Here is a 25,092-nt window from a genome sequence, read left to right as displayed (position 1 = left end):
CCATAGTGCCTTAAAGATATTTCACTGAAACTACAATCCCTGCACACTACGAGAATATGAAAACAAAGTGACAAGATTCCAAGCAGGTAAAATTGCTATAACATGCATGAACATATTCTCTGGGTTGTGGGTTGATAATGGTATATAGAATAGACAAACGGTTTGGGGCTTCATCTGCATTAATGCAGGCGCTTCTTAGGCCGGGTAAAGAAAGAGCTGAGCCAAAAAGCAAAGCCCTTCATTAACCGGTTCCTCTACCATGTGATCCTCACCTGTGGCCGTGAGATATGCATCATGACCGAATGAATGAGATCCAAAATACAAGCTGCAGATTTGACCCTCTTCCTAATGGTCGCTGGACTACGCCTTAGAAAATAAGGGGGGGAAAGCTCTGTCATCTGTGGCAATCAATATGTGGCAGCCAGTGTATTGTGTGCAAAAAGAACAGCAAATGAGAGCCAAACCTTTGCATCTTCTCATTGAGATTTAAATAGTTGTCGTCCACAGCTTAGTGTTAGAAATGTTCACAGGCTACCTGATTGATGATGAACTAAAGACATCTCCTGATGAAGATCTGAAGCGTCTTAGTGATGGTGCGGATCTGTCAATGTCTTAGTCATACAAAAGGACTGTCATTGGTGCTGAAGATTTATATCTTCAGCACCAATGTAGCATCTTTAGGCAACTGTGGCACAGTGGTAAAAGTAGTCGTCTTGCAATCAGAAAGTTGTGGGTTTGAATCCAGCTTCCTTCTGCCACATGTTGACGTACCCCTGGGCAAGGCACTTAACCTCAAGTTACCTACTGACCTGTGTATCGGTGTATGAATGTGTGCGTGTTAGTGAGTGCAATAGTGCAATTGGGTGAATGTGGCTCTAGTGTAAAGTGCTTTGAGTGGTTGGTATGACTGAAAAGGCACTATATAGGTTCAGTCCATTTACTATTTATATCTTGTTATGTAGAGCCAGACCCTTAGAGTTAGGTCATAATGGGCCTGATCTTCAAAGATTCCAAACAAGGGAGGCCAAATTGGTTGTGCAAAAAAAAAAAACAATTGCATGTGCAGTAACTGGGCGTTTTGTGCGTGAAGAATGCGTGTGTAATGGTTAACAGGCAGCGGTTTGGACTGCCTTATTTAAATGAGGAAATTGCCTGTGCTGCTGGCTGTCGCCATGTAGAATGTTGGAGAGCAGAGCAGCCGTAAAAGAAAGATACAGTTAGAAGCCATGTAGTTGGAGGTAATAACATTAATGAAAAATCTATTAATAATAATAATAACAATAAATTACATTTATATAAGTATCTCAAAGTGCTACAAAACAACAGTAAAAACATCTCAAAACATGAAAATACTTAAAGTTACAGTTAAACCATGAAATATCAATTATAAAACCTAGAAAAGCTGAGAGCCAAGAAGCAGGCTGACAGCCATTTGATAAGCTGCTCAGTGTTGTTAATCAAAATGTGGTCTAGACAGAATCTGACCTGGCAAAACCATGTCTGCTATGATCTCAGATTTAACTAAATGCAGTGATCAATAATATTAGTTCATAATTGTTAATTTAGAATACAACCAGGGCAATAATAGGTTTAGCCATTGTTACATAATTAATCAAGACAGGAACTTCATTTACAAAACTGTAACTTCAAGTTATACACCACCATGGAAAGCTAACAATTACTAAATAATGTCACTACACAAGTTTTTCCATTATTAATAGAGGCAGTAGTAAGATATCATCCTTTTGTTTTAAAATGCAATGTTTTTATCATTCAAAGTGCAAAAGAAACTGGAAAAAAGCTGACATATTAAAGCCGTAGCTTAACCAAATTTAAAACAAAACCATAATCCAACATATATGTTAAGATACAGTACACACAAATAATCATAATTAACAACAGTAGAAAAATAGTACATCCATCCCTCCCTCCCTCTCTCCACTCTCTTTCACTTAAATGAGATTAGGTTGTGGGGGCAAAAGGTCAAGGAGGGAACCCCAGACATCCCTCTCCCCAACGACATCCTCCAGCTCATTCACGGGGATCCCGAGGCATTCCAAGGCCAGACACTACATAGTCCCTCTAGCAAGTTCTAGGTCATCCCCAAGGTATCCCCCCAGTGGGACATGCGCAGAAAACCTGAAAAGGAAGGCACCTGGGGCACACCCTGATCAGATGCCTGAACCACCTCAACTGATTCCTTTAGATGCTAAGAAGCAGCAGCTTTACTTTGAGCTCCCCTGGATGATTGAGTTCTTCACCTTATCTCTAAGGATAAGCCTGGCCACCCTCCAGAGGAAGCTCATTTCAGCCCCTTATATGTGCGATCTTTTTTTTTCAGTCATGATCCATATCTCATGACCATAGGTGAGGGTCTGGACTGGTGAATTGACAGCTTTGCTTATTGGCTCAGCTCTTTCTTTACAAAACAGACCAGTGCAGTGTCCACTTTACTGCAGACGAAGCTCCAATCTGTCTGTCCATCTCCTGTTCTATAGTAATGTAGCCAGGTGACAAATTTATAGCATTTTCTACTTCAGTTAAATAAATGTCTCTTTAAGGTGTAAAAAGAGGTCTTATAATGTTGATTGCTTTGTATGCTACTGCAGCAGTGTTACAGTAATTTTATTGTTTGTTTGTTATTTTCATGTCTTGTACACTTGAATATGTTCATTTCATCAGTCTCTGCAGTTGCACATTTTATTTACCATAGAGCAGTGCTTAAATTCCAGAATTGCGCTGCTTAAGGTGGCAGCAGGTTGGAGTAGCTCTGTTAATTTCTATTCTGATTATTTCTTTTTAACAACACAAATTCCTCTTGTGGTGGATAAAATTTATATTTTCTGGATGATTGTCCTCTTGGGTGTTGGATGTTGTACAGCTGGAAAGATTTTTGCTGATACTTTTTTACTTTTGTATATTTGTTATGATGCGTCACCGTGGCAACAGGGTTGTTTTTTTTACAGCCGGGAGCAGCTGATTAATATCTTAAAAGCTCAAATAATAATAATAAATAATTTCCACATTACGTTCTGGCAATCTTGTCTCCGAGCCGCCACCGTCACAAAGAAACCACGCCCAAGTAACACGGACAACAGCAGAGGTAAGGGAGCCACGCCTCTCTCCGCCTGAGATGTTCAGGGGAGACTCAGACCAATGTCAAGCTTTTCTAACTCAGTGTGAAATTCATTTTGAGCTTCAGCCGTCATCCTTTCCCACTGATCGTTCCAAGGTGGCGTTTGTTATATCTCTGCTGGCAGGAAAGGCAAAACAGTGGGGAACTGCTGAATGGCATAACAGGTCTGCATCTTGTGATCTTTATGAAACTTTTTCCGAGGAACGCATTCGAGTTTTTGACCCGGTTATTCCAAGTCATGACGCCACAAGAGGATTATTGTCCCTCAAAATGGGTGATCAGCCTGTCTCGACCTATATAATTGACTTTCATTTGTTGGCTGCAGAGAGCCGTTGGAATGAGGCAGCACAAATGGATGCATTCATGAAAGGATTAAACAAAGACATCAAGGTGGAGTTAGCGACCCGTGACTATCCTTCTTCCCTGAAAAAACTCGCAGATTTGGCTGCTCGCATTGATATTCGTCTGGCAGAGAGAAGGAAGGAGAAGCACCATGAGAAGGGTCGCTCATCATTTACTCAGCTTTCTGCACACCGGTATGAGAGAAGGAGTCGGTCACCTCTCACTGTGGAAAATGATAATTGTGAGCCCATGCGATTGGGCAGAACCAAGATTACCCCTGAGGAGAAAGATCGTCGGAGAAGATTCAAACTCTGTTGTTATTGTGGAGAGAAGGGACATTTAGCACTCAGGTGTCCACTAAAAGGACAGGCTCAGCAGAGGAAGGGAGGTCTCTACTGAGCCGAAGTCAACTATCTGCCTCCTCCTTCTTGTTTCCTGCCCATTTTCAAACCTCTTCTTTGTCTCTCCAGGGGGCCGTGTTTATTGATTCAGGAGCAGATACTGAATTAATGGATGAAACATTTGCAAATAGGAACGGTATAAAACTTATTCCGTCAGCTGACACAAGAAACGTGCTAGCTTTGGATGGTCACAGCATGAACAATTCACATCTCAGGATGGAGGAGATTACCTTAACAGTTGGAGGTAATCATCAAAAAAAAGTAACTTTCATGATCATTAATTCACCTGAACTTCCTGTAGTCCTAGGGCCTCCTGGTTGCAGAAACACAACTCTCACATCAACTGGAAGAAAAAAGAAGTTTTGGGTTGGTCTGAGTCATGTTCCGCTGACTGTTTTGTGTCTGCTGCTACGGAGGTCAGTGTGGTGAATTAGGTTGAGGAGACCTATCCGGATTTATCCAAGGTACCGCAAGAATACCATGATTTAAAGGAGGTTTTTAATAAAATCAAGGCCACAGCTCTGCCACCCCATAGACCTTATGATTGTGCTATTGATTTGCTTCCTGGCACATCACCCCCTAAAGGCAGAACCTATTCATTGTCTGGTCCAGAGCACAGGGCCATGAAGAGTTAAGTTGATGAGGCATTAAAGGGAGGGCACATTCAACCCTCTTCCTCTCCTGCAGGTGCTGGTTTCTTTTTTGTTGGGAAGAAGGATGGTTCATTGAGACCATGCATTGATTATAGAGGCCTTAATGAGATAACAGTTAAAAATAGATATCCCTTACCACTCATGAACACAGCTTTTGATCAGATCCAGGGAGCCAAGATATTTTCTAAGCTGGATCTAAAGAATGCATATCATCTGGTCCGAATCAGAGAAGGAGATGAGTGGAAAACGGCATTCAACACGCCTACGTGCCATTATGAATACAAGGTCATGGCATTTGGACTTACTAACGCTCCTGCAGTTTTTCAGTCATTGGTCAATGACGTTCTAAGAGACATGGTGGGTCAATTTGTATTTGTTTATCTTGATGACATACTGATTTATTCTCAAGATCTGGAAACCCACAGAAAACATGTCAGAGCTGTTCTCCTGCGTCTTCTCCAAAACCAGTTGTTCGTCAAGGCAGAGAAATGTGAGTTCCACATAACTACCACTTCCTTTTTGGGCTTCATCATTTCCCCAGATCAAGTGCTTGTCGACCCCTCCAAGGTTAAGGCCGTATTGGAATGGCCTGTTCCAACTGATCGCAAGCAGCTTCAAAGATTTCTGGGCTTCGCAAACTTCTATAGGAGGTTTATTAGAAATTCCAGCCTGGTTGCTACTCCCCTAAACGCTCTTACTTCTTCCAAGGTGAAATTTGTGTGGAATAAGGATGCAGAGAAGGCCTTCAATAGGTTAAATGAACTCTTCATGTCAGCTCCAGTGTTACGTTCTCCTGACCCAGAGAGACAGTTTATCGTGGAGGTGGATGCCTCAAGCACTGGGGTCGGAGCTGTATTAAGCCAAAGACGTGAGGATGATCGTGTTCACCCATGTGCCTTCTTTTCAAGGATTCTGTCACAGGCTGAGCGGAATTACAACGTGGGAGACAGAGAGTTATTGGCTGTCAAGTTGGCGTTGACAGAGTGGAGACATTGGCTGGAGGGGACTAAGGATCCGTTTATGGTGTGGACTGACCATAAGAACTTGGAGTACCTGAAATCAGCAAAATGGCTAAACCCCAGACAGGCTAGGGGGGCTCTGTTTTTCGGTCATTTTAATTTCTCCCTGTCTTACAGGCCAGGGAGTAAAAATGGCAAACCTGATGCCCTATCCTGGATTCAAGAGCCTGAAGAATCTCAGTCTGCGGATGAAGAGGAGTTTATCCTTCCTGAAACCGTCAGGTTGTCTGTGTCCCGAGTGGAGGTGGAAAGGGAGGTCCAGGAAACCATTAGGGATCTGCCTATCCCGCCATCAAGTCCACCTGACCGTTGTTTTGTCCCTGAATGCCTTATGCCTAAGGTACTGGAGTCTTGTCATTGCCCTCGTTTAGTTTGTCATCCAGGAATCAGCAGAACCATTCAGACAGTTCGAACTCAGTTTTGGTGGCCATCGCTGGTCAAGGATGTCAAATATTTTGTTGCTGAGGTGTTGTCGAGCCAAGCCTTCTCGTCGCCCCCCTGTGGGGTTGTTGCACCCTTTGCCAATTCCCCCTGGCCCATGGTCACATATTGCGATGGATTTTGTGACAGGTCTACCGGTTTCTAATGGTCATTCTGTACTACTAACCATAATTGACAGATTTTCAAAGATGGTTCATCTGGTGCCGTTGGAGAAGCTTCCATCTGCTAAGGAGATGGGTGAGATATTGACCCGAGTTTTCAGGCTCCATGGAATCCCAAATGACATTGTTTCCGATAGAGGACCCCAATTTGTGTCACGTTTCTGGAAGGAGTTTTGTTCTTTGTTGGGAATTTCTGTTAGTCTTTCCTCAGGGTTTCATCCTCAGTCTGATGGCCAAACCGAGAGAGCCAACCAAGAAGCTGAAACCAAACTTCGTATATTATGTGAGTCTGATCCGACCAAGTGGTCATAAAATTTGCCCTGGGATGAATACGTCATGAACTCTATGCAATCAAGTGCCACTGGTTTGTCTCCTTTTCATGTTGTGTTTTGTTTCCAGCCACCCATGTTTTCAGTTCAGGAGAGATAATCTAATGTTCCGTCCGCCCAAGCGGCTGCCCTAAGGTGCCAAAGAATATGGAGAAAGGCCAGGAGGTCGATGATCAGAATGTCACTGGTTCAATCAAGAACGGCCAACCGGAGACGGATCCCTGCCCCTAAGTACCAGGTGGGGCAGAAAGTTTGGCTCTTCGCCAAGGACCTCCCATTAAGGTTAGAATCCCGGAAATTGGCACCTCGATTTGTTGGACCTTTCCCAATCTCCAAGATCATCAACCCTGTCGCTGTACGACTGAGATTACCCAACTCCATGAGGATTCACCCCACGTTCCACGTTTCTCAGGTCAAGCCCTTCGTGGAGCCCCGACTTGACCCTGTTTCTGTCCTTGGATTATTGAGCCAGCCTAGCCCTCGGATTATTCAGCCTGGAGTCACTTCTTACCTGTGCTGTGGAGATCACCGCCTGCCGCCCACTGAGGTTTCCCCTCTGGGTTTAAAGTTCCACGCAAGACAAAAGCAGTGATTCCTGGAAGCTGTGAGGAGTGTTACCTGTGTGACATTTTCCTGTGGCTTAATAAACCTTTTAAACTTTCAGTACTGTGTCTGGCTGAATCTTGGGTCCGCCTTTTTCTGATTCATAGCACCTCTAGGCAAATCAGATCACAGTCTTGTTTTTCTCTGCTCAAAATATAAGCCCATTGTTCATAGGCAACCTGTAATAAAAAAAACTGTGAGAAGATGGTCTCAGGAAACTGAAGAAGCCCTGTGAGGTTGCTTTGGGGCTAGAGACTGGGACGCACTGTGCCAGCCACATGGAGAGGACATCAATGCCATGACTGAGTGTGTCACCGACTAAACACATTTCTGTGTGAATACCACCATCCCCACCAGAACGGTGATATACTTCCCCAATAACAAACCCTGGATCACCTGTGACCTGAAGGACCTGCTTAACAAGAAAAAAAGAGCCTTCAGAGAGGGAGACAGGGAATTACTGAAAAGCATATTCTGTATACTTAAGTCAAGATAAGAGGCAGCAAGTAGGTGTACATGAAAAAGCTGGAGAGTAAGCTCCAGCAAAATAATATCAGAGATGTGTGGTGAGAGATGAAGAAGATCACAGACTTCAACCAGAAAGATGATCGGACCAATGGATGTCTGGACAGAGCCAATGAACTAAACACATTCTTCAATAGGTTCAGTTCAGAAACAAGCTCAGCATCCTACTCTCCTGCTCACAGCCAATCAGACACCCCACCCTTATATGAACCCCAGGCTTCATGTCACACCTCAAATGTTTTATCTTCCACCTCAGCCATGGACCCTTCTGCTTCTAAATGTTTGCCTTCAACCAAATCAGAAGATGCTGATGCTCCCCTTGCCTCCACCTGTGTGTCTCAAGAAGTCAGGTCAAGTGCAAAGACTAAACCAGAATAAGGCTGCAGGTCCAGATGGTGTCAGCCGTAGAGTCCTGAAGGCCTGTGCAGAGCATCTCTGTGGGATTCTGCAGCACCTCTTCAACCTTAGCCTGGCCCAGATGAAGGTTCCAGTGTTGTGGAAGACCTCCCGTCTTGTTCCGGTACCAAAGAAAAGTCACCCATCAGTCCTCAATCACTACAAACCTGTTGGCCTGACATCCCACATCGTGAAGGTCCTAGAGAGACTCCTGTTGGCCCACCTGAGTAAGCAAACAATAAACTATCAGGAACCCCCTTCAGTTTGCTTATTGCTGTGGAGTTGGAGTTGAAGATGCCATCATACACCTGCTTCAACAAACCTATGTGGACAAAGCAGCACTGTGAGGATCATGTTATTTGATTTCTCCAGTGAATTTAACACAATTCAACCTGATTTGCTTTGTCAGAAACTCCAGAAGACTCAGGTGGAGGCCTCAACAATCTCCTGGATCAAAGACACCTGACAAACAGACCACAGTTTGTGAGACTGAAGGGTTGTGTGTCTAACCAGGTAGTCAGCAGCACAAGAGCACCACAGCGGACTGTACTCTCACCATTCCTTTTTACTCTATACACCTCGGACTTCCAGTACCAGACAGACTCCTGTCATCTACAGAAATACTCAGATGATTCTGCAGTTGTGGGGTGGATCAGAGATGGACAAGAAGCTGAGTACAGGAAGGTGGTGGACCTTTTGTGGCTTGGTGTGGAAACAATCATCTCATCTTGAATGTGAATAAAACAAAGGAAATGATTGAAGAATTTAAGAAACAGTAATAGGTCAGACACTATTTCCATTATGGGAGAAGAAGTGGAGTTGGTGGAGGAGTATAAATACCTCTGTGTTCACCTGGACAACAGACTGGAGTGGAGATGCAACTGTGAAGCCATCTACAAGAAGGGACAGAGCAGACTGTACTTCTTGAGGAAGCTTAGGACCTTCAGTGTTTGCAGCAAAATGCTGCATATCTTCTATAAGTCTGTTGTGGAAAGAGTGATCTCTTCTGCCATCATCTTCTGGGATAGCAGCATCAGAGTCAGGGACTTAAAAAAGCTCAACAAGCTGATAAAGAATGCTGGATCTGTACTGGGGACTCCTTTGGAACCTCTACAGATTCCTCATATAATGAACATTATGGAGAACCCTGAGCATCCTCTTCATGAGACTGTCCTACAACAACAGAGTGTCTTCAGTCAGAGGCTTCTTCAGATGTGCTGTAATACAGACCGCTACAGGTGATCCTTCCTGCCCATAGCCTTCAGCATCTACAACGGCTGTTTGAAGAAATCTGCATATGGGCTACAACAACATTTAATTTCCCTTTGTGATTAATAAAGTATTTTTGAATTTAATTTAATTTAATTAAAGGTTGGCTTCAGTTTTTCTAACCTTAGCTAAAATGCATCTTGGGACATCTTTTCTATGCTTGGATGTGAACCCTGATTTTCAGGAGTAGATGATATTGTTGGGCACAAAATCAGTAAATGTGCACACAGCCTGTTAAAATACATTGGTACATTCCTATTTAAATGTTAAACAGTCAGCATTTTAACAAGATGGTGGTTTCTGAAACAGATGGTGCAGAAGACCTGCATCTGTGGTGCAGTGCGGCCTATCCTGTGTGTAGGAATAAGTTGTGTGATGCTGAGGTTTCCTCCAGCATCCTGGGTGAGCTGAGAAATTGTGAAATGTGTTTCTAAAATAATATTTTTCACGCTTTCAATGAGTCTAGTTTAATTTAGCTCTTTATATTTTGTGGTGTACAGCCAGACACCCCTGGCACATTTCTGTATTATTTCTTGTATTTTTTCCATGCATTCTTTGTTCATAAATTTGTTTTTGTCTTATTCTGTAAATTTGCCACATTTCATCTTTTGTTGACAAAGTTCAGTACAAGCCCACATTCTGCTTATTTGACAAAAGTAAAAAGAAAGAGGACATTTTTGTTTATTCTGTCTTCACTGACATTAAAAGACTGAACATTAAGAATCCCAATTATTTTTCCTGTGAGGCTGACCATATCCCAGGCTACACTAAACCATGGTTTTAGACTTAGAGGAGTTAACTCTCATCTCAGCTGCTTTACAGTCAGCAGTGAACTGCTCCAGTGTACACTGGAGGACATGGTCTGAAGAAGCCGATGGAACCACATCATCCACAAAAAGCAAAGATGAGTTCCTGAGGTTCACAAACCAGACACCCTCCTCCTCATGACAAACTGACAACTTTAAGAAGCAGAAATGTACATGGCAATTTATGGCAAGACATCATTGAAAGACAATCATTCAATCAGATACTGCCGACAGAGACACCCCCTCACACTGTGCCTTATATAACAGTGAGAATTAGTCCCATCCCACTGGGATGTATCAACTAGTTCCATCATTAAAAATTAAAAAAATAACTCCATTATTTATCAACCATCTGAATTCAAGTTCTAAAAAACCTCTATCCTGCTGTTTAGCTACTGTCCCTACTGAGACTGCAGCTTCCTCCCTGGCTGTCTGACCTCTTAGATAAGTTGAATCAATGCCATTGCCTCATTTTCAGCCATATTGACACTCAGTGATGGTGTGAGAGAGCAGTGAAGGTGGTGAATGTTAGGTGGATATGAAATATGTGGCAGAGATTCTTGCCTCTTCTTCTACCTGACCCCATGGTGAGTATCTCCTCTGAATGCTCCTCTAGGATCACTGACCATTATTTGTAACATCTCTAGCATTTTCTCACAAATAATTTATTAGACCAGTAGTTGATGTTATATGAAAAGCAATTTGTTTAAAGATTATCTGTTACAGATAACTTTTCTCACACTAAAATGAACGGACTGTTAATTCAATATAAGGTTTATTACTTAGCTTAAGATCAGCAAATCAGAGGTTGTTTCTCTTCTCTTGACCACCAAATAAACTCATGCTCTTCAGGGCTTTCAGACCTGGGCTACTGTGTATTTATTCTGTTCTGTCTATTTGATCATAGACAGACAAGTTTATATGAAGGCTGTTGGGACCACAAGGAGGCTTTCCAGAAGTAGGTAACATGTCTGGACCCCCCTCCAGCATCTTTATGAACACATCAAGGTTCTGTAGAACAAAGCAGCAGCCTATCTGTGCCCTATCAGAAACTTAAAAGCTCAAATCTCCAGGTCCGACTAGAGAGGTGAATGTGAAACAGCCACATATCTGCATGATTACATGATTCAGGTGAGGGAATGCATTTCTGATTTAAATTAATTAATAATATCATGTTTATTGCTCAGCTGACAGGCGTTGGTGTGACCAATTCTAAATGTTAATTTGCAGTTAAAGCTACACTTAGGACACCAAATGGTTGTCAGGTGTGAACAACTGTTTGCTACATGATCAGATCACCTCAGAGGAGTATTTAGAGAACAAGAAGAAAATGTTTTCATATTCCTCCCTAATTTCATCGTGGGACACCATATACTTCAGCCTTTGTTGCTAATTATCACACTCAAAATGCACTGTTTGCTTTGTAACCATACACTTTCACAAAAATAAGTTTTACGAACATGATTTGTTCCCATAAATGTTGATAAAACTACTAACGTGACACTGTACAACCAGTCTTTGATCACTTTGTTTAAGTTACCACATCAAGACAAGAAAACTGGACTTTTTGAATCAGTGCATGCAGCAGGTGCCATATCGCCAATGTTTAAGTAACAGTATGCATCACAATCCTGAGGTGTATTTTGAATATTAGTTTGCTTTTTATTATATTATTCAGATCTAACCTTAGTTATTGTCATGCTTATTATTGTTAGGTGTTTTTCTTATCACTTCATTCATTCATCTTTTAGTGTTCTTTATACATAGAAGTTATTTTTATGTTACTTCCCTGGATTTCTCTGTAATTAATTAGCCTCTCTCCTTCAGCTGCTCTACATTTCTCTCTATGCCTCAGCTGCAACTCACTTCCTCTAATTAGTTTATCTGTTTTCCTGTCATTTCTCCACCTGGTCTTCTCTGTTCCTCAATGGTTTCTTCTGTTGACTGATAGTTCCCTCTCACTCTACTTCCTTGCATCTTTCTGCCAAGTTGGTTCATGTCTGTTTTCCCCATGCCACGTTTTCTTTATTTATTGCTTAGAGATGCCTCATTTCATCACTCTGCCTCTGGTTTGCTAACATTTGAGTGCTTGATTAATTCGAAACATCACATTGTTTACTGGTAACATTTGACAAATCACTGCTAACAACACTGTTTTAACCCAAAGCAAATATTCCTGCAAATAACTGTTATTATTCTAGTTTCTGATTAGAGCCAGCCCATGGAAGAAGGAAAACTAAGCTACTCCATAGGGCCTTGCAGGCCTGCAGGGATGCCTAAAAGTGTTTGGCTTTTCACACAGAATATATAGATGTCAAAACATCTAATTTGCAGTGACATTTGCCAAGGAAGAGCTTAATTTCAGAAAATTAATTTAAAATTCTAATATATTCAGGATTCTAATTAGCTGACAAATGTTATTACTGCTACTATTATTATTATCATTATATATGTATTTTTAAATATACAAAGGAAAGATTTTTATAGTTGAGTCATTAAACTACTTGACAGACCTTTTCTAAAATCAACCAAACTCACTTTAGACCTAGTTTGTTACCTATAGAAAAACATGTCTTGATCAGTTTTGCTATTTGGTTTGCTTTTTTGTTGTAAAATTATAATAGTTCAAGAAAAAAAATCTACCCATCTGAAAACAGGACATGCACACATGCATGTTGTCAGGTGATGTCACCAAAAGGCAAAATGTTACTGATTAGAGTTATTTTTAGTATTTTTCTTAGTTAGTTTTCTTCCTCTTTAATCGCACATTTTTAGATCGAGTATCTCCTTCCAAGGTGTTTTCTTACATTCTGTCCATAGTGCTTAACCATAAGTGTCACTGACCTAAATACACAGAAATTAGATTTAGCTTCTTCAGTTTCTTTTTTTTTTTTTATTGTATTTAGCAGAATCCTGCTGTGCAATCTGCTGGGTTTCCTTAGATAGAAAACGTTTTACCGGTTTGAATAATAAACTGAATCTGACTGCACTGTTTCATAGTTAGGATTTTTGGAATGTATGAACCTGACTTGTAATCTGTATGATTCGATTGAATTGACTTTGTAAAGTGCCTTGAGAAGACATGTGTTGTGAATTGGCGCTATATAAATAAACTGAATTTTATTTAATTAAAACGCAGCACTAAATAATACATATTTAATATTGGTTCCTTATTCATGTCTGCAGCTTGTGTCTGTGCTGGAGTTTCATGCCGTTTAACCGTAAACTAAACCATGTTAACTGGAACTTGGATCCCAGAATCAAGTTCTGCTTGTTGCACCATACATTCTGTATCTCATACCAATTGTTTTCTATCTAATTATAATAATAACATATTTTATATCGGTTTTATTATTTCTGTTCTGAAAGACATTTTTATGGCAATTATTTATGACTACACAGAGGCTTGTAAGCCATTTGGGTATGACTCGGCAGGCTAACGATTTAGCTTGAAGTTGTGTAATGATACAAGTAAACATACGTCAGGGTTTAAGAGAGAAGAGGTGGGGAATATTTCCACTTACACATCAAAACGAAGGTTTTGTTTCTCTTCAAAGAAGTAATCAAGCACAAACTTCCTCACGAAGTCAGGATTCAGTGTGTTTTCAATCACTTCAGTCCGACCAAACTGCAGGAGAGATGAGACACAGAAGAACAAAAGTCAACCCTTTACTGATCAATATCAACTTTTTGTAGTAGTAGTAACATGAGCATCTTCAGGCATCTTACCATTAACATAAAACATTAATAAGAGCACTATTCCAAAATTAAGCAAATTCCTTTTGTTGCTCACAATTCAACAAATGACATTGATGTTGGATTGAAAGGTTGGTTGGGCAGCATCATGTAAGAGATATTTTGTTTCTTTCCATAAATTCAAATGTTTTAAGTCCAACCTCTGGCTTATAAAAAATTGCCTATAATTTAAAAATGAATACCTGTACCCACTTTTCTAGATAGCAACAATATTTGTGATTTTGATTTTGTCAGGAGAGAGAAATGTACATCCTTCAATCAAACGAGGTGTGAAAAGTTTGACAGGTGGGCGGGACTTCCGTTGGTGGGCCTTCCTGTGACGTAACCGGATATCATCATTAACCGGATGTTGTCATTAGCCGGATGTTGTCATTACAAGGAAGCGAATCTTTCTAATTGTATGTTTTTAGATGTTTTTTTACATCTAAAAACAAAACATGTAGTTTATCCACTTTAAAAGGTCACTCAGGTTAATGCAGGCACATCACACAAAATTCTGATAAAAAGAGAACCTGACAGAATTGTAAATTCATTTTGTTTTAACACAGAGGTTATTTAGATGGATGTTTTTACATCTAAAAAACAAGGAGACAAAAAGTAGATACAGAACCTTTCTTCCTCTTCTCAAATGTTTGAGTAATCTAATCTGCACCAGTAACTTGTAGAGATGATCTAAAAACGGAGAAACAAATGAACTGAGAAAATAGTTAAAAAGTAAGCCAAACATGGAATTATCTAAAATTTTACGAGTGCTCAGTATGCTGTTTCCAAATTAGAAATGGGAGCCAGAGGTTGTAACCTGTATGTCTATGTAAAACACCACAAGAAACTGAAAAAATAAAAAATAAAGGTTATACTGTTGAATTAAGGCATCCATAGCTGTTTCTTGTGTATTGTCTCAGACACAGTCTTCACACTGACAGTGCTATTTTCCTGGCCCACAGTCTCGAGCATTGTCTCAGTCAATACACATCCACTGTTTAATGAATAGGTGACCAGACCTCAGACATCCGCAGCTGTTTCTTGCGTATTGTCTCAGACACAGTCTTCACACCAACTGTAGTCAAAGTAATTAAGAGGAATGTGCTCTTTTCCTGGCTATAAGTCTCGAGCATTGTCTCTGACAAGAAGACTTTACCCAGTTTTGTCACCATCGTAACATCGTTTTTCACCAGGGAAAGTTCAATCGCACTATTAGTTTGAACTGTAATTATATGCTGTTGTTTAAAAACTCGAGAGATAAACTGCAGTTGAATATACTAGCGCGCCAAATGTTTCCATCGCAAAAGGGTGTCTTCCTGGAGAGTTTTGAAGACGCAACGAGAGAAGCTCATGGTTATTTAATCATCGATTTCACGCCTACCTGCCCAGAACATTTCAGACTGAGAACAGGCATACTTCCTTACCAGTGGCCTGCTGTGTACGTGCCCAAAACAAAGTAAGTCATCATGTCTGCACGTATAAAAAGGAATGTCCCATTATTCAGAGCATTGTACCAGGCCTGTCCACAGAAACGCAAGGATATTCTCGCACACTGCTCACCCGACTTTCTTCAGGCTCTGTGTGAGATTGCTCTGAATATTTTAAAAGGTAGCATTAAACTATAACCCTCTCAACACCGGAAATTGAAGAAGCAAAGAAAAATCATCAGATTGTTGGCTGATAAAACAACTGGTATCAAGCGGAAACAGCTGGCTCTCAAAAGTCAAGGAGGTGGTTTTATTCTCCCCATCTTAACGGCTCTTGCTCCCTTGATCGATGATCTAGTGGGTGGTATAATCAGGAGATAATGTCTCTCAGAAGATGCTTCTTATTTCCCCTCATCAGTTCAGGCGTCTGACCCAATCAGACACGTCCATCAGACAGACGGCGGAGGAGAATTTGGATTCTGAAATGAGAGCAATATTAAATTAGCCCGGTTTGACTTCTTATGAAAAAATCTAGAAATACGGTGCACTTTTGCAGAGGTATCTCACTCTACTCAAGCAGGGTGTGAAAGAAGAACAGCGGATGAGCTTGACGCTTCAGCATGACACATCGAGCGAGACTCCTTCGGATCAGATTGTTATGGATGTACTGAAAAGCCTACCGAAGCATAACCGTAAAAATGCTGAGTACATTTTGAAGAAATTATCCGAAAGAAGTGAGAGTTGGACTTCGCGAGGTGAATTTGTAAATAAAGGGAATGTTGTAAAGGGGTCCCACATGATTGACTTGCTGAAAAATCTCATCCTTCCGTTTAAAAAATATGGAGGACCGCTACCCCGAGGATGGTCAGACTTTTTACACACCTTGTCAGAGGTAAACATCCCCATATCTTCAGTCATTAACCCTTATGCTCGTGATGAATATAGACGGTTCAAAACAGAGGGTACATCTATTGAAAAAGGGGGTACACCACCCATCGTTAAGCAGAGAAGAACAAGAAGAAGAAGGCAGATAACTCATTCTCCCCATTGGTCGAGATCCGAGCTGGAAGATCCAAAAAATGCTGATGGGAAGTCAAAAAAGTATCTTTGTAAGACGACACTGGATTACATTTTCACCATAAACCGTTATAAGAAAATGAAACATGTAGCCTATTTCTTTTATTCAATAAAATATTTATTGATTATATTTTCAAGTCTAGCTTCGTTCTCTACTTCACACAGTAACATATGATGTCATCACACAAATATTAAATCATAAGAAAAAACAAACAATGAAAAAAAAAAAAAGACAATTTAAATTCCATAACAATCCAGAAACATCTCCAAAGAGCATGTTCCGTGAGTATAAAATGTACAGCTTTGATTAATGACACATTTCTGATATTTTTTCACAAAGTTAGATACCATTAAATCCTTCTTAATCCCATCTCCGGTGTATTTTGACAACACTTGCTGCAGTGATAATCCGCATGCTCTATGACATAGATAAAAAATGCAATGGTGACCGCACACAGTGGACAGAGTGTTTTGAAGCTGATTATTATGATACAATATTTTTGAGGATCTGTCTTCTAAAAATGTTACAATGCTTAACGGGTAGAACTCGAAATCCGGAGAGATTCCATAAGAGTCAAAAAAGCTGGATTGACCATTCTCATCCAAAGTCAGAGCTAACCAGTGTTCTCCAGGCATGTGTGAAGGATGTGTGTTCACAATAAAGTAGGACGGCCCTGGGAATTTGTCAGTGAGCAGCGGCAGCTGGTCGCACGGCCATACACCACAAAACAAATCTCCCAGCAGATGATGCAGCAGGTTCTCAATTTCATAATTATTCATGTCTGATTAGATTAATAATAATCCACCAGCACATGCCTCTTTGAATCAATCTCTAAAATAGAGTCATAACAAGCGTAGATGATCAGCGTGGTGGTATGAGGCAACGGGTTTCTGAAACGCATTTCCAGTCTTAAATTCCCACTGGAAACTGAAGATAGAGCATCTGTGTCCTCACCCGGGTTAAGATTAAATGCGAATAGAGAGTATCCTTGATTAAATTCCTGACGTGTTATACTCAGCGGAAGATCTTTTAGATGTCATCCTGTAGCCGTAAACAAGTTGTAATACTCTCTCACTGAATGACCTTGGTTAAAATTGGGCTGGAAGGCCTTAGCTGGAATTTGTCTGCCATCCTTACACAAAGCTAAATATTCCATATCAAAATGATTAAAGTCAAACGAATTGAGATCGCCTGTTCCTGTAAAAGCGTCATGATCCAGTAATGCAATCACCACATACTTGGGAAAGATACCTAAGAAAAGATTCTCTTGGTTGCATATCCTTGAATTTTCAGGGATGGAATATGTTTTTACATTCACACGTGAAAGTGGATAGAGAGCATTTGCTTTCATTAAAGCTGTAGTGTGACCCAGTCGTACAGCTGGAGAGACAGTAACTTTTTTGATGAAAAGAGATGCCCCTAATATCCTGAGTTTGAAAGTGGAGTCTCTTGCGGCCATGAGACAAAAAGAATCGTTGGCTCTTGTAAGTTTAATTTTGAGGTCAACAGAGTTTAAAAGAAGTCTCTCGCAGAAAAATATATCTGCATGCAGGGGGCCTAAGAGATGTACCTCCCTGGAATTTTCCGTAAAGCCTGCTCTGCTGTTAAGACCTTGGTTAGGGCCGTTAGTTGTAACAATAGAGTTCAGAGCCCCTGCAGTGTCTTTGGCTTTTTAAAGAATCCTCAGAAAAGTTTAACAATGTCTCAATCATGGCTCTATATGGATGTGTAGCGCTGGATTGTGAAATCAATCGATCTCCGAGAGTGACATCACACTGACTGAAGATGGTGTTTAACGGGTAGTTGATGAGCCCTACAGGTGCATCATCCGGCAGGTTTGTTCCATCCTCGTTAGTAATTTTCACTCTGAGATGCAACAGCGTATCGTTGAGATCTAGATACTTTTCTCCATCTCCCGGAATGAAAAACTCAATCGGGCCTCTATCGGTGATTGCTGATAAAGGCTGGATCTCGGTGTAAATTTTATCTTCAATCGATAGCTGCGTCATCGGGGCAGAAAATAAGTCCAACTCTGCCAGCGTGCACTCTGATGATTTGTTATGTAAAAGAGCCATTATTTAAATATATAAAAACTTGCGGATGACTTCCTTCCTCTTTGTTTGTCAGCTCCAACTGATCTCCTTTTTCACGTTTGTCGTTGTTTTTTAACCGTCCTTAAACGATCACCAGGGGGTCTTGTTCTGGGTCTTTTGGATAAAACCATAATTCCTGAACCTTCTTGACCTTCGGTGCATGTAGAACCACTCATTTTACTCACGGCTCTACCAATGACATCCGAAGCGATGTCATTAGCAAATCCTTTTTTAACCAGAGGGGATACGAAGCGGAATAATTTTGAAAATAATGATCCAATTCCGCGTCCGTACATGACCGGGGCCCCATAAAACCCTGACAGATTACCGCCTGATTGACTTACATAGTAATTTACAAAGCGATTTGAATCACGTCTCAGACTTAGCTGTGCCATGTTCTCTCTTGCCTGCTTGATGCAGTGTTGAAGGACCAGGGTAATATGAATGATAATCAATCAGTCTTAGAGGTTATATATATCTCTGAAATAGTTTATACAAATAAAATTTATCTCAGGCTACGTTGTGATATCACCGGTGTGAAGTGTAGTCTTACGATGGTCTTTCCATAGACGAAATTTACAGGAACATTTTGGTCCGATTTAATTTCTATATGAATATTTTCAATATGTCTTCTGGAAACTGGAAGATAGTGGGCGGGGTTAAACATCAGAGTAACCATATCACTGAAGTCGCCTTGTACTTTGACAGTCCGCAGTAAAGGTGCAAAAGTGTCGCCTACTATTTGAGGGCTGACCACGTCACTGTAACAGTATAGGTGATAGAAACCAGCCTTTATATCTGCCGGAAAAGGAGCCAGTTTTGGTTCAGATACATGAATCCGTTCCCCTGGTTTCACGCCCATCATATAAGCTAGAGTGTTGAAGAAGCATATTTCATACGGACCGCTTCCTTGAAATGCAAATCTCTTTTGAACTTTGCTGAATTTAATGCGGATACCCGAGTTCATTATTTTGAAAAACAGTTCCATCTCTGTCTTGAGTTGAATAACGCTGTTATAGTAGCCACTTCTGATCCTTTGCGTATTGATCTCCACATCGCCAACCTTCCTCCATTCAAAGTAGGCATCATGATCCGGTAAATTATGCCATGTATGAGGGTATGAAATCTCTGCTAATGCAACCATCCATTGGCCTTCTAAATCAACATGTTGAGCTAAATTTACACGGAAACTCGAACTGGTATTATTTTTAAACACTTCCTTGCTAGCGTTAGAGGGAAGGGTAATGTAAAAACCGTCATCCTCTGCCTTGCTGTCCATGATGCTGTATGAATCGTTAGGTTTTAGCACATACCTATTTTATACGTTTCGTAGTTCATCAAACTTGATCCAACTGTTGAATTTCTCAGGCCAATTTTTCCAGCGTACAAAAACCTGTTTGACACCCTTGACGGTGCGTTGATTTAATATTTTCTCCACTTGATACATCTTGTCCTTAAATATTTTAACTTTTTGAAGTTCCTCAGCGTAAAAAGAACCCTCAATAGGTTCTCCATCCAAATCTTTGAGTTTGTATACAGGAGGAGATCGGGGTATCCGCTCATACACTGTAAACACTTCATCTGTAAAACTCTGTTTGTATTTTTTGTCAAACACTCCACGTACCTTGGATATTCTGACAAGATACCCCTGTTTATACATTGTCACTGAGGCCCTGCAATATCTGTTGGAGGTAACATCGTACAGATTCTGAAACACTTGAAAGGCATTTTCTGAGGTCACTTCCATTGGGCTCATCTTAATGCTGGTGTGGTAGGTATGGTTGTAGCTTCTAGTTAAATTTTGCAGGACGTCAGTGTACGGGTGTTGTTAGCAGTAAAATATCTCCACATCCTTGTTTTTAAAGTACGGTTAAACCTCTCAACCACAGAGGCTTTTGCTTCACTTGCTGTGGCAAAATGTTCAATACCGTGTTTCTCCATTAGAAGCTTAAATTTCTTGTTAAAAAATTATTTCCCTGCATCAGTCTGAAGTTTTTTTTTGGGGACTTTCTTTAAAAACTGATTCAAAAGCCTTTAGCACCTCTGCAGCAGTTTTCCTCTTCAAAACACGTACATACGCCCTGCCCTCTTTGAAAAGATGTCAATGACGGTTAATAAATAATTGTAACCGTCATTTTCCTTGGCCAGAGCTTGCATGTCACAGAGATCGGCTTGGAACTGTCTCAATGGTCTGGTGACAAAAACTCTGTTTCTCGGGAACTTTATTCTTGCAGGTTTATGTAGAGTATAGGTATCTTCTCCCGATAAAAAATCTTTAACTTTTTCAACCGCTACCTTCTTCCCCATGTAATCTTGTATAACCCTCCTCAACCTTTCTAAATCCCCTAAACTTCCCGGATTTGATGGGTTGTAATATACATTTTTCATGATCCTTCTTTCAGACATCCCAGTCTTATGCTCACTCTGAAGACTACTTGTTAAATAATGGGAAAAAAAACACCTGAGGGTATATTTATACTTCTTTTTTTATTTTGTACCTGTATTTAATAGAGAAACAGAAAAAAACACATTCAGATAATAAAGATTAATTCAAACACTGCAATCTTTAAAAAACAAAATTGTTATATATATGTATACCAGTAGAAAGCCGAGAGAGAATACAGAAAAGACAAAACAAGTCATCAATCATCTGAGATCGGATCGTAGCACTCTGAAACAGAGTTAAGCTGCTTGAGAGAGTCATTACCGCTCATCTTCTCGTACATATCAGTGATTGCACTATGGAAGCCTTGTACCGATTTCAGTTCATATAAAACCGTCTCTGCAATCGTTTTCACTCTGAAGTCATCTGCTTGTATGCGTCGAAGTGTCAGAGTCGTCACACGATGCGTTGAAAGTTGATTTGGTAATACTCCCCTTCAAATACCTCCAGGCACTGATGCTGTCGTTGGCTCGAGTGGTTCGTTATGCATCCGTAACAGGTTTCTTTGACATAGTTCAAACAGGTTATGTTGAATAAATGAAGTATTGCTGTTTTCACCGTATTGATGAGAGCGCCCCTCTGTTTTTTTAATTCGTTGATTCTAGATTCGCCCCCCTAATGACGAAATCCTATCAGCGCGCATAGTTACGCCCCTTGGCCACACACACACACACACCCCGAGACACCTCAGCAACAGCGCAGACGTGTTAATTCAATAGACAGGGAATGGGAATTGTCAGAGACAATGCTCGAGACTTATAGCCAGGAAAAGAGCACATTCCTCTTAATTACTTTGACTACAGTTGGTGTGAAGACTGTGTCTGAGACAATACGCAAGAAACAGCTGCGGATGTCTGAGGTCTGGTCACCTATTCATTAAACAGTGGATGTGTATTGACTGAGACAATGCTCGAGACTGTGGGCCAGGAAAATAGCACTGTCAGTGTGAAGACTGTGTCTGAGACAATACACAAGAAACAGCTATGGATGCCTTAATTCAACAGTATAACCTTTATTTTTTATTTTTTCAGTTTCTTGTGGTGTTTTACATAGACATACAGGTTACAACCTCTGGCTCCCATTTCTAATTTGGAAACAGCATACTGAGCACTCGTAAAATTTTAGATAATTCCATGTTTGGCTTACCTTTTAACTATTTTCTCAGTTCATTTGTTTCTCCGTTTTTAGATCATCTCTACAAGTTACTGGTGCAGATTAGATTACTCAAACATTTGAGAAGAGGAAGAAAGGTTCTGTATCTACTTTTTGTCTCCTTGTTTTTTAGATGTAAAAACATCCATCTAAATAACCCCTGTGTTAAAGCAAAATGAATTTACAATTCTGTCAGGTTCTCTTTTTATCAGAATTTTGTGTGATGTGCCTGCATTAACCTGAGTGACCTTTTAAAGTGGATAAACTACATGTTTTGTTTTTAGATGTAAAAAAACATCTAAAAACATACAATTAGAAAGATTCGCTTCCTTGTAATGACAACATCCGGTTAATAATGATATCCGGTTACGTCACAGGAAGGCCCACCACCGGAAGTCCTGCCCTAGGATGCCAGAGCCACCGGAAGTCCCGCCCATCTGTCAATATTTTCACACCTCGTTTGATTGAAGGATGTACATTTAGTCTCTGTCAGGAAACATACCACTCATAGAGATTTTGTAAAATAAACAGATAACTTCTGTCTTTTCTGTATTAAGCTGCAGGAAATTCTGTCCCAAACACTCAGTTATTATAGAAACATTGACTCAGTGACTATATGGGACTGTAATCCCATGTTGACACAGATATACAAAGTTTTGTGTCATCAGCATAGTAATGGTAAGGGACAGTGCAATGTTCTGAAACCTAAGATTGGAGAACAGAAAGATAGTGAGGACCATTTGCCTAGAATGGAGCCTTGAAAACCCCAAAATCTGATCTTTGTTTGCCCAAATTTGTAATTGTCAAATAATACGAAGCAATCATGGTCTACCTAGTATGACTGTTATTAATGTGTATTCACACCAGGAAAGTCATTTGGTCCGCTTGTTTGGTCCGGACCAAAAGCAAACTTTATTTTTTTCATTTGGTGCGATTTGTTTTCACATTGTACTTTTTGCAAGTGAACTATTACTTGTAAACAAAGCCATGCGGGTGACGCATTGGACAGAAATGACGGGGGCGGGACAGAGCACAGACCCGGAAATTTAGAAAAACAGCTGTAGACGTGCTGCGTGCAGCAACTCTGTTCTGCATATTTGTGCCGTTATTACAGCTGCAATATTATTGTGAGGGTCAAGAGCAGCTCATTCAACACAGACTTTGAGACGTTCTATTTATAATTTGGTTATAATAATAAGGGTGCTAATACACATTTTAATAAAACCTTAAGGGGAGATTAAATCAAATCAAGACTAATTTTATGGGTATACTTCAGCTAATGTTACATGAGTTGAATATCTCACATTAAAGATAAAGAGCAGCAAACCAAACTTCTAAATGGACTGGAAGAAAACCTTCACCTCTAAAGACTAAATATTTTGTTTGCATAATGGAGACTGACAAACAGGAAAGTTCAAAAATTCAATAGAACTGTCTGCTTCACTTTTATTTGTGTCATTTCTCATTTTTGCACTAAAATCTTTACACTACCTGTTTTTGAAACCTTCAAATCTCAAATATCATGAAGAGTATTTTAACAATAAACATGTTTGAACATTTCATCTACACTGTCCAGCAGTAACATGGCATTTGTTAAAAAATTTTAACATTTTTATAAATTCGTTTATTGTTCAGGTCAATCAGTCCCAATGGACATATCTAGGAATTTTTGCTTTGTAAATCCTAACTGGTTATTTAAGATTTTTGTCCCGGTCCCTATTTCCAGAAGTCATTGGGCAGGAGTTACCTGCAGAAAACCCATGCCAGCACGGGGGAGAACATAGAAACTCCAGAAAAACCCCAGGCTGGGATTCAAACCCAAGACTTCCTAGGCAACGGTGCTAGCAACTACGCATTGTGAAACCTGTGTCTGTATACCCCAAAACCTTAATACCTAATCTCTAAAACCATAATCTCACTGTATCCTTGGGTGAACATTCCACCTAGAAATGATTCTCCTTTCTAGGAGCACTTATGTCTTTTCACGAAATCTTTTAAACAGAATTTTCTTCTGACTTCCTATTTTAGTCAACTGAATATAAAGTAAATCTAGTTGATTAAATCGTTTTAAGATTTTAAGATATAAAACTAAACTAAAACCGTTCCCCAGCAGGCCAACCATGGTGGACGAAGGTGGAGACCTTGATGGCCTGATCTCCAGATGCTTAAACTGGCTCTAGGGACATGGAATGTCACCTCGCTGGGGGGGAAGGAGCGGGAGGTCGAGAGATATCGGCTAGAAATAGTCGGGCTAACCTCTACGCACATCGTGGGCTCTGAAACTCAACTCCTCCAGAGAAGCTGGTCTCTCTTCTATTCTGGAGTGAGAGAGGCGGGGGGCTAGGGTGACACCTGGAAGGTGTGATTGGTGGAATGGCTTCCGTGATCTGAACCCGAGTGTTGTTTCATTTTTGGACTTCTGTACCAGTCGCGGATTTCCATAATGAACACCATGTTCAGGCATAGGGGTGTTCCTCAGTGCACTTGGCACCAGGACACCCTAGGCAGGAGGTCAATTACCGACTCTGTAGTCGTGTCTTGGACGCTCGGTGAAGAGAGGGGCTGAGCTGTCCACCGATCATAGCCTGCTGATGTGTTGGATCCATTGGAAGAGAAGAAAACCAGACATACTTGGCAGGCCCAAGTGTATAGTGAGGGTGTGCTGGGAACGTCTGGCTTAGCCATTGGCCAGGGATGTGTTCAACTCCTACCTCCGGGTAGGAGTCTTTGTCCAGATTCCGGAGGAGGTTGGAGACATAAAGTCTGAGTGGACCATGTTCTCTGCCTCTATTGTTGATGCTGCCGCTCGTAGCTGGGCAGATAAGGTCTGTGGTGTCTGTCGCAGCGGCAATCCCTGAACCTAGTGGTGGACACCAGCAGTAAGTGATGCCGTCAAGCTAAAGGAGGAGTCCTATCAGCTGTGGTTGGCTTGTGGGACTCCTAAGGTGGTCAAAGGAGTACTTCGAGGATGTCCTCAATTCTGCTGTCACGCCTTCCCTGAGGGAAGCAGACACTGGGTACTCAGACTTGGGGGGGCTGCTAAACTTGACTGGGGAAATTATCAGGCGGTCAAAGGAGTA

The 25,092-nt window shown here is 40.8% G+C and overlaps 1 protein-coding gene across 2 annotated transcripts in view; it reads right to left on the bottom strand.

Annotated features, from left to right (window-relative positions):
* Positions 1–25,092, bottom strand: part of LOC124857578 (copine-9-like) — a 347,174-nt gene that overhangs the window by 232,285 nt on the left and 89,797 nt on the right. For both annotated transcript variants that reach the window (XM_047348904.1, XM_047348903.1), the window contains exon 4: positions 13,606–13,709. In XM_047348904.1, coding sequence (XP_047204860.1) covers positions 13,606–13,709 — 104 coding nt within the window. The remainder of the gene's footprint in view (positions 1–13,605; positions 13,710–25,092) is intronic.

This window comes from Girardinichthys multiradiatus, chromosome 20, assembly GCF_021462225.1.
Source record: "Girardinichthys multiradiatus isolate DD_20200921_A chromosome 20, DD_fGirMul_XY1, whole genome shotgun sequence".
NCBI lineage: Eukaryota > Metazoa > Chordata > Actinopteri > Cyprinodontiformes > Goodeidae > Girardinichthys > Girardinichthys multiradiatus.
Note: the sequence above shows the minus strand (reverse complement) of the source record. Positions and strands in the feature narration are given on the sequence as shown.